At 36.0% G+C, this 10,738-nt stretch overlaps 1 protein-coding gene across 1 annotated transcript; it reads right to left on the bottom strand.

Moving 5' to 3' along the window:
* Nucleotides 1–2,437: 2,437 nt before the first annotated feature.
* msmo1 (methylsterol monooxygenase 1) lies at nucleotides 2,438–9,011 on the bottom strand. The gene is made up of 6 exons (XM_038271763.1): nucleotides 8,927–9,011; nucleotides 6,633–6,906; nucleotides 6,396–6,544; nucleotides 5,170–5,296; nucleotides 4,922–5,076; nucleotides 2,438–3,178 (listed from the first exon to the last, which is right to left on the bottom strand). The coding sequence occupies exons 2-6, from the start codon at nucleotides 6,885–6,887 to the stop codon at nucleotides 2,989–2,991; spliced, it is 876 nt and encodes a 291-aa protein (XP_038127691.1). The 5' UTR covers nucleotides 6,888–6,906; nucleotides 8,927–9,011; the 3' UTR covers nucleotides 2,438–2,988.
* Nucleotides 9,012–10,738: the final 1,727 nt, after the last annotated feature.

Below are 10,738 nucleotides of genomic sequence, written 5' to 3'. Positions count from 1 at the left end.
ACCGTAAAGTAAATACAGCAAACCCGCATATCCTGCGGCTACTTCAAAATAAAAGCTTTTAGATCAAAATAAAATACCTCAGTGCTTCTGTTACATAAAGCTACCAACATATTTTGTTGTTTTAGCAAAAAACGGCAATCCTTCACACCAAGCATGCATGTAGTGACAGTGGAGAGGAAAAACTACCTTTTAATTTTGCAATTTTAATTTTATTCTTTGAACCCTTTATAGGGCAAGTCGCCGTTTTTGATCAGTTGCAAACCCCTTACAAATGGAGCCCCCCCCCCCCCCCCCCCCAATTCAATTCATTTTTTTACATAGCTTGAATTCACAATACATGTCATCTCAAGGCACTTTACAGTTCACCAGCTCATACAGTCAAACTGATTCAAAGTTTTCTAAATTACAACCAGTTAATTCAACTCATCGACTCGAAGACAATCCCTCACACCAAGCATTGATCCACAGTACAGAGGAGAGGAAAAACTCCTACTTCACTTTGCAAATGAAAAAAAATGAAGAAAAAAAATCTCAAATTCTTTCAACCCTTTATTTAAGTCACCGTTTTTTGTCCCTGGCATACCCCTTACAAATGGAGTCCCTCAGTGAGGTCTAGAAGCACAAGATCTATATCCAGCCATTCAGCAAAGATACTGCTACATGGCTGTACATCTTATTTTAGCATTTGACCAATTAGATGAGCCCTTTAATGATAAATAAATAGAAAAAAAGTCAAGAAAAAAGGTAAAAAGCTAATTGAAAAGAGAAAAATAAAATTAAAAAGTTAATAAGCCTTGTTAACAATTATATTTAAGTTTCTAAACTAAAAAGTGTTAAGTGCCAGTATCAGCATTAATGCCTCTAAGGTTAGGTTGTACGAAAAAAAATGTGTTTCTTTCACTCTCTGAGTGATTTTCATGAATTTCTTATAGAAGCACTTTTCTTATTTTTCTTAGAAAATTCAGGCAAGTGGATGTTTCTTGTTATTACATTGACATTATTTTTTACCATCAAAATATCCATATTTTTTTTATGTAACTAAGGTAATATAGTCTTGTCCTGGATTCCAATAACACTATTGGCTTGAAATTTCAATTTTCAAAGTATTTCACTGAGTGTAAAATAGAGGGTTAAATTGCATTTCACAGTTCACATTCTCTTCACCTCTGTGGGCGAGCTTTTCTCTGGAATGAGGAGCGAGAACATCTTGGTCTGCATTGAAGTTAGTAGGGGTGATATTATCATGATATTGCAACATCACTATATATTGCAATATTTTTTCCAACTATCAAAATAAAATGTATAGAAAATAAAGTACTGTATTTGTTCATCAGAAGATGTTGATTGTACAGTTACTTTGGTATCCATGTAATTTAGGGTTTAGGCAAAAATGGTTATTTTTATCTATAGAAGGAACTGAAGGATGGATATTATATCAGTTAGCCAAAAATCACGATTATATCACCAAATCTATTTTTTCCCCACATCACTTGAAGTTAGCTATCAGAATTTGATTGGTCAATGTGCATCTCATATGAGCCTTTTTATTGGGTTTAAAGTCAAGGAAATGTGATCTGTAAAACGCAATTTGAAAACAGTGCAATTGGTAAAAGTTGATCTGAAAGATAAGTTTGAAAAAGAATTTGAAAAACTGAAATGTTCTTTATAATATAAATTCTAAGAAGACAGCAAAGTTGGGCTACTCTAAATTTAATTATATTCAGTTTTATTTTATATAAGGTGAATTCACAACACGTCGTAAAACCAGTTGACAACTCATCAACTCAAAGGCACTGCCTCACACCAAGCATGCTTGTAGTGACAGTGGAGAGGAAAAACTCTCTTTTAACAGGAAGAAACCTCCAGCAGGCTCAGAGTGAGTGGCCATCAGCTCTCAAAACTTTCTTTAGATAAAGAAGTTTTTCAAAATGTATTATTTGTTTGACTGTGTAATCTTTCCTATAGAACAGTTCTTTAGCTCATACATTATTTTCTACTGCTGTTTTCTTGTATTCTGGTTTCTTTTCAAATAGAGAAAATAACCACAATATATAAATTAGTCTATGGACATTATAATCTGATACTTAAAAAACTCTTAAGTTATTTATTGTTTTTTTTACATAATGTTTTAAGATAAAAACTGAGCCAAAATCCAGTTGCATTGGATTTAAGCTGTGGTTCTATGATTGCCATGACCCAGATGACTGATAATTACTATAGGTATGTTCAAATTATGCACTATATTTAACCTTATATTCTGCTTCCTGTTAAATGTCAGCTGCTTAAGGACCAATTGACAACTGGATGAAGTTGCACATGTTCTCTGATAGCAGCAAAGATATTAATCAATCTCTTCAAAAGCATATTTTTAAGTGTATTTTATTTTTATTCATATATACACCTCAGGATCCAAATCAGTTAAACTACAACCAAAACATATGTTTTGAATATTTACACTTTTATTTGAACACAAATGCAGAAGAAACAATAAACTGTATTTTTATTCATTGTTAAAATCAAAAAGGCTTTTGATTCTTATGACAACACAGAAGAGAAATACAAGACCATTCCCTTTTCTACCTAAAGATGACAAGAGTTTGCATCAAACACATTCAGACAGTCTCTACTGCACCACGGAATAAACTGGAAGAACTTAAGTCATATCGATGGCGATCAGTTCAAGGAGGAAGTGCTAAAGTGCTTAAGCATTCAGAGAGGAGCATTTCACAACAGTGATATGGTACACTATCTTTTCCTTTCATATCATGAAAAGAGAAGGAGAAAAAAAAACATGATGTTGATGTTTTTCTTTATTCAGCCAGCAACTGGTGATAAAAGTAGCGTATTTAAGATTCATCAAGGCACAGAAGGTAAACTTTCGGTCCGATTGAGATTCTGAACACAGCAGTGCGGGCCTGCTTTTCACCCACATAGCCTGTTTAAAAACAGCTGTGGTGTTACTTTTCTTTCTTTCTCACAGAGGTTGGTTTACTGCTCCTTCTTCTCTTCTTGTTTCTCCATGAACTTGTTGTACTGGCAGTCGGTGTTCAGAAGCTTGTCCCACCAGGTGAAGGTTGAGGCATAGTTACCCACAAAGTTATAGTGGTGGAAGTCATGGAAACGGGCGCCAGCGTAGAAAGGGATCAGGTGGAGCGGGTTCAGAGGGATGTCATAACCGCTGAGATGAGGAATAATACAGGAATGAAGGTGAGGCACGTTATTAAGTGAAACAAATCAGAATGTTGTTGTGTTTCAGATAAAAAGATGAACAGCAAAAGCTTTAAAACAGGAAGGAAGTGAAGTAGTGACACTGCAGAAATGATAGCTGCTTCCTTTTAAATGGTTTTTAGAAACACATTCATGAACTACCCTAATTTCAACATGTGAGCAGTTCCAACAAAACAATATGTTTTTATCAACTACTAACATCGTTTTGCCTTTTTCCAGGTAATTTGTGTTGAAATATGCCAACACAATAACACTACACTATTACAATACATTTTTAAGATACTAATTATTCTCATTTAGTAAGAAAATAGATCTGCTCTGATCCTTAGTAACCTTCTGTATAGCCCTATAGTTTAATTATATCCTGCTTAATAAACAATACTCAACATAAATATACACTTGTTTCAAAATAAAATAAATCACATGTTTAACTTTATAAAATAAATGCCTCAAAACTGCTTCCAAAAATACTTTTATCTATCTTATGTTTGAATTACATTTATTTTTAATGTTTAATTGTATTTTTACTGCATGATCAACCAAATGGTTGACCATGCAGTTAAAGGGTTAATTCTTTTTCATAGCATTCAAGGCTCCAAAGTCCGATAACACAGGACATGACTGCAGTGTGTAAAGTGATCCCTTCTAATTGGCATACACTCTCTCCACCCTTCTGTGTGGCAGTAAACCTACTTTAAGCATCTCACCACCACCTGAAGGCCCGGAGTAATAAATGAGTGTATTACAGTGTCTTTAAAAGAAGTTTAGGATCAAATGAGTTTCATCTTAAAACTTTTTTTGTTTCTCTCCACTGCTGCTGCATGCATGCTAAGAAATTCAATCTATCTCTATGATTTGATTGAACTAACTCTTTAAAGATCCTTGAGATGATATGTTGTGAATTTGCACTTGTAATTAAACTGAAATGAAATTGACTGCCTCTGCAATTTAGAATTTATATAGTTTTTTTTATTGCAATTATATTGCAAATGTAATTTGCCAGCCCTAATGAGTACTAGTATTATTGGCTTTTATTGATAATACAAAATTACATATTTACTTAATTAAATGTAAAAAAAAAAATGCAGATAAAGAAGGAATAGTATATAAAGTAATTAGTTTCTTTTATAAAAATATATAAACAAAGAGAATAGATTTTTAAAAAATATCAAAATTTTTTCCAGTAGTTTAAGACATTTTTGAATTAAACACCTACTTTAAAAAAAATATATATATCTTTATTTTTACTTTTCCAATATGGATAGCCCTTTCATTCAAAATTAAATTAATAAATAAATAATGCTATTGATACATTTTCAATAAATATTCCATTGAATAAATGAATATGCCAATGAAAGATAGTTTTCGTTTTATTTTATTTTATTATGTTTCAAGTTTTTTTATTTATTCAAAGCTTAAATAAAAAAATGTTATTGACAATAAATCAATAGTACTATTTATTTATTTAATTTTGAATGAAATGGCTCTCAATATTAATCAGTGGTGAAAATAAATGACGAAAATCTACAAGAAATATTAGTAAGATACTTCAAAATTGGCGTCATGCATTTTTACAAATGTTAAAATAGTCCTCTCTGTCCCTCTAGTGGTCACTACCACAAAATACACAGAGATTGTGTTTTACTTGGCCATCTTTGAGGACATAACACTTAAAGCTCTTATTGTCTCCCACCTGTGAACATCGATGGTTTCGAGCAGCCGAAATGCCACCCAGGCCCAGAGGAAGAACACGTGGTTGCAGAAGATCATGATGCCAATGAAGAAACCAGCACCCAGGATGAGAGTCTCCAGGGGATGAGCGTATTCTGCCTGCATGCCAAATGGAGCCTGAGGCACAGCGGAGACACGTGACATCAGATTTAATAAGTAACTCCTCAGTAAAGACTGCGTGTTTGTTTATCAGCGAGTTGTTTCACTCACAGTGAACTCATGGTGGACTTTGTGGATGTATTTGTAGATGCGCCTGTGGTGCAGTATGCGATGAAGGAAGTAATGCCAGGTGTCCTCAATGACAGCACAGCCGAAGCACCGCGCCAGAAGATACGGCCTGGAGGAGAGCAGAGAAGGGCGAGGTTAGATGGATCACATTTAAATGAACCTGAGTGAAGGGTTTATTTAACAGAAATATAAACTAATCCTCTTTTTTTTGTCGTGATAAACTGTCATATGAAAGCTGCATCATGTAGGGCGACAGTGGCGTTAGATGTTGGAGTTTGCCCTGAAATCGAAGGGTTGACGGTTCAAGCCCAGGCTCTGACTTTCATTGTTGTTGTGTCCTTGGGCAAGACACTTCACCTGCATTGTCTACTGATGGTGGTCGGAGCGCCAGTGTATGGCAGCCCTGCTTCTGTCAGTGAGCCCCAGGGCAGCTGTGGCTACAATGTAGCTTGCCACCATCAGTGTGAGTAAATGGGTGAATGAATGTAGTGTAAAGTGCTTTGGTCAAGTCTCCTGACTTGAAAAAAGGCGCTATATAAGCACATGCCATTTACCATCAGACCTGCTTGATGTAACAAAGACCATTGCTGAAATAAGACATAGCGTAAAATATTATTGTCCAGTCCCTGGATTAGGTTTCTCATTCACCAATGATTAGCTTTGGTCCTCAGGTGAGGGGATAAATTAGGTTTCATTGATCCTACAATCAGGTTTTCTCTCCTTTTTCTTGCTCTCCCTGCATTATTGGAAGAGATGTCCAAAAAGTTTTGATTTTAACTACTGTGTAGACAGTGTAATTTTTTTTAAACTTATTTACAAGGTTGTACATCTCTGCAGTACAAGTGCAATAATCCAAATCAACGACTGTGTAGTTTTCCCCTAGCTCTCTACTGTGCAGATATTTTTATATCTATGGGAAAGATATTCCAAGAGATTACAACTTTTTTCATTTTTATGCTTTTTTGGTACTATATACACTCTTTTTATGTTGTCTGTTATATTTTTATCTGTAATGGCATCTTGCTTTAACTCTTTGTACTCTATATGACCTACTGGAACCAAAGTTTCCCTGAAGGAATAATCCCAAGGAATAAAGTTGAGTCTAAGACTGAGTCAACACTTTTGAATCCAGATTTAGCACCCCTGAATTATGCAGCGTTGAGCTTCAAACTTTTTATGTAAGAATTCTTTGAGTTGTTTTCACTGACCAGCGGGGCATTGAGTCCCAGTCGTATGGGATGCTGAAGAACTCGGTGAAGTAGTATGTTCCACAAATTAATGGAAACTGAATGAAGAAATGGTTAAACAGCAGCATCTTGAAACATCTCCACTGTTTCTCCCACGTCTCGGGTTTGTCCTGCACAAAGACATGTGTGCCATCAACAACAACAACATCAACATCAAAACCTAAAACCAGGTGAGGTAGCTTAAAACAAAAAACTAACCTGCTGGATTTTGTATTTCTGCATAAAGGGCATGAACTGAAAGAGGAAGCCGGGTAGACAGAACAGAAAGTAGATGAACTCATGGACAATGAGTGACCCCCATGTGGCAATTTGGAACTTGGTGTAGTTGTCCAGCATGTAACCCCAGGCGTGTTTCAGGGAGGGCTGAAGGGGGTTTTCTGGTAAAACAGCATCCACATACTCCACCGCAAGGTAAGCCGAGCTCAAGATGTCTGAAGTGCCATTCGCCGCCATGACGAAGGATGGAAAAAGGCTAAAAAATAAACATAACATTAAACCTTTACATTTGGAACAGAAATAGTGAAAACTAATCTTTTCTAATGAGTGAAATTATTTATCAAATAGACCGATTTGGGTCTCTGTTATGGAGGCTTTCAATGTTAAAGCACTTTATTACTTACAAACAGTTATAATTACAACAATTTCAATTTCAATCAGTAAATCTGTTCATTTTCCAGCTTATATCCTTCATCATTCATTGATGGAACATATTGGACAGGGAATGCATGGAGCAAGATCCACTTTGTGATATTTAAGGTTAAGAAATTCTTCCATGTCTGCAGCTGCTTTCCCGGTGTATCCCTACATAAGATCTTTCGTTTGTTAAAGTTTAGGTACCTAAAGTAATCTTAAAAAAAAAACAATCAGATTTTTTCAGCTTGTGATTTATTTTGCCTCTATTTTATGTAGTCAAAAAAGGAACAATTTTATATTCTCATAAATATGTCTACGCCTCAGAGCTTCCCTTCCGGTTCTTTTCGGGGGAGCAAACTGCTGAGTTAAACCACTTCTAACCTGAGGCTGGATATATATATATATATATATATATATATATATATATATATATATATATATATATATATATATATATATATATATATATATATATAAAGCGCAAAAAAAAAGGAATAAAATATTAAACAGAATTTATTCAGGATCAGATCGGTTCAGAACAAGAAACTGCGGCGACTCAACAGGATGCGTTGGCTTCCATAAATGAGGCCAGAACAAGGTCATCTTCTGCTTCTTATACCTCATGAGTCTAATGTTGACTCGAATCCAGCAGCAGCACCCTCCGAAGGCCGGATTCGTCGGCCGATTATGTCATATAAATATGATATTCGCAATGAGGGTACTGCTGCTGAAGCTCCTTGAAAATGTAAATACCCCCCAGAACAGTAGTGAGAAGTTTAGCATCCATTCTTTGCCTGCTTTGTGTGTCAACTTTCATGTTTGCTAGACGACAGAGCTTACAGACAGTGAAAGCTGGAGAAGGCTGGACCTGTTTGAATCCATAGCTAAACTATTCTGCCTCATTATTTTCATGGACCTCGGAGGATCCAGTCCAGATGGACCGGGACTTTGGAGGACGCAGCCACAATAATCTAACACACCCTATATGTTGCATCAGGTGGATGTTTAGCTGTGGGTATGAGTTTCTGACCCTGACTTCCTTCCCTGTTGCATCTAAAGCCTCAGGATGACAGATGTGTTCTTCTATATCAATCTGGCCTCTAGGATGTACCATTATTTGTGCTTATTGTTAATTAATTAATTACATAGCCTCTGTAATTACACAGTGTTACATTATGCGGAGGAAGACTATGTATTCTATCTACTCTGCTTAACAGATAGGTAATAATATGTTCTACCTGTATGCTGCTTTAAACGAAGCTGTTTCCTCAATTCTTAATAGCCTCTGAACACTTTGATGTATTAATCAAGCAAATAAATTTTCTAAATAACGTAATTGGTTAGACAACTTTTAATCTGTAATGTCTGTCAGTTTATAAACTCTTTTGGGATATTTTGTGGTACACATTTTAATGTGTAATGTTATTAAGCAAATGTTTGACCACTTTAACAGAAAGACTGCCTTAGAAGCAAATAAAAAATAAAAAATTTATGTTTTCCTCACTTAAATTCAGTAGCCTAAACAAAATAACGTCAGATTAGTTTCAAAACAAATAGTCCGTATACTTTATACCACTTAAACTGCAAATACGATTAAGGAAACTATACTTCACATCTTCACTGGGTTTGAAATCCTAAAAAAAATACCAATTCAAAGATAAAGACAACCATATTCACTCTTATTACAGCGGCAACAGCTACGTACGCCAAACTGTTAGCTAACGTGAGGTTAAACGTAAAACAACACGTATATCTCGAAACAAAGGCATCTCATGCTTTAAAAGCTATGATAAAATTCACTAACAGTTCTAAAATAGGTTAAAGTAATAGCTGCAAAGCGAAGCAACACAAACGCTCACCTTTCCGCGGGGTATCCCGTCTACCTGAGCTAGAGGAGGACGGCAGGGTGAAGTAGAGTAATATTGGAAAATTCTATTGGCCGAGAGGAGACGAGGGGGACGTCACGGCCAGGGAGCGTCATTGATTGGTTCACGGAATGGAGTGATGATAGTGAGAGAGGAGGGCCCTGCAGCGTCAGCCAATCAGAGGCTCACAATGTTTAGCTAAGTCCAGCAGACTGTATGAGGGCAGATATCGGGTGGTGGAGGGTGTCTGCCCTCAGAACTTTAGTCATGACTCTTGTTGTCTCACGTTGGCTCTAGATTACTTTTTAATGTTGTTACGTGATCCGACTCCAGCTGTTCCTGTTGCGATAACGGCAGAGTCAATCTAAAGATGCGTAAACAAATTCTCAACTTCAAACTGTGAATAATGCAAAGACATGTTTGGAATACTAACAGATGTATAAAGTTAGAAAACGATGGAAAAATTTGAAAAACATTTAAAATCCTTTCTCAACAATCCCTGATTAAAATTCTATTGAAGAAGCACCATTAATTTCCATAGTAATACATTCATAAATATTTTTATCAACACATGATTGCTCCTCATGTTTCAAACAGAGCAATCTGCTCCCAAATAAAAGCATTAGTAGGGATTTTCAGATTTCTAAAACTAGAATGAGGCAGATGTTTTAATTATCAGGCTGCTCTGCTGTGAAGACAACTTCCACTTATACTCAGTCAGACTGAAACCCTGTCTACTTTCAAGACTACTGATAAAACTTCACAGTTGAAAAGCTTACAATTTTCTTCCACTTTTCATTATTTGTCACTTCAATATCAAACTTTTCTCATCATAAAAGCTGCTTTTGGCCCGTCACTCTGGTTTAGCTGTGACACCATCCTGGAGGCATCAGCCGGGCTGCTGCAGCTTCAATTATAAATGATAGAGTTGGCCTGTTTTTCAGTGTTTAGTCCTCTATCATTCATGTACGGGCTTTTACTTTGACCAACATCATGGGCTCTGTTTCATCGTTTTTGATGTGGGAACTGGTTCAGAGCTGATCTACTTGAAAGTTTCTTTCCTGATCAGAGCCACTTATGAAGCTAGTTAAAAGTGACCTTTTCTAGTATAAGTATTTGTTGAATCAGTGCTCTTGTGTTCGTCTCAAATGTCTGCATCTTTATTATCTACTTTGTTGGTGTATGCTCTGTGTGAGGGAATCCTGAAGAGTCAAGAACACAATGTAATCCAATTTCATCAAGTCAATAACCCCAAGCAATCGTTTCATGCTATGGTTAAAATGTTTACTTGTGTATTCATAAAAAATAAAGGCCAAATTACCTGACTAATAATCTCTAGTCCACTTTTGTTTCTGCATACGTCTGTGTGGGGTTTCCTGTGCGCCCGTATGGGAATGTGGCCAATTCTTTTCTAGCTTGTGGGGATGATTACACAGGAATCTGCCAAATTTTGAGGATTTATAGGTTCTTGTGGGGACCAATGACTGACCCCCCATGAGGATTGTACAGTGACTGTGACTGCTGTTTCTAGAAATGCTCTGTTTTCTGTTGTTTGTTTACTGGATCAGCTATATTAGTAAAGTTTGGAAACAAACACAAAATTAAAATCCAACATTTCGGACATCTCTTCTTCCAATAATGTGGGGAGAGCAAGAGAAAGGAGAAAAAACCTGATTGTAGGATCAATGAAACCTAATTTATCCCCTCACCTGAAGACTAAAGCTTTTCATTGGTGAATGAGAAACCTAATCCAGGGACTGGACAAAATATATTTGACACTACATCTTATTGCTGTGATGGTCTTTG

This window comes from Cyprinodon tularosa, unplaced genomic scaffold (assembly GCF_016077235.1).
Source record: "Cyprinodon tularosa strain WSP-4 unplaced genomic scaffold, ASM1607723v1 ctg81, whole genome shotgun sequence".
In the NCBI taxonomy this organism is placed as follows: Eukaryota; Metazoa; Chordata; class Actinopteri; order Cyprinodontiformes; family Cyprinodontidae; genus Cyprinodon; species Cyprinodon tularosa.
The sequence above is the reverse complement of the archived record's forward strand: the minus strand, read 5'-3'. Positions and strand labels throughout refer to the sequence as shown.

What these genes read in the sequence shown, in the direction of transcription:
- msmo1 (XM_038271763.1), bottom strand. Translation starts at nt 6,887, where the DNA reads ATGGCGGCGAATGGCACTTCAGACATCTTGAGCTCGGCTTACCTTGCG. An exon ending in AGAAATACAAAATCCAGCAG is followed by an intron (nt 6,545 to 6,632) that starts GTTAGTTTTTTG and finishes GTCTTTGTGCAG; the next exon opens with GACAAACCCGAGACGTGGGA. An exon ending in GAAACCATCGATGTTCACAG is followed by an intron (nt 3,179 to 4,921) that starts GTGGGAGACAAT and finishes TCCTCATCTCAG; the next exon opens with CGGTTATGACATCCCTCTGA.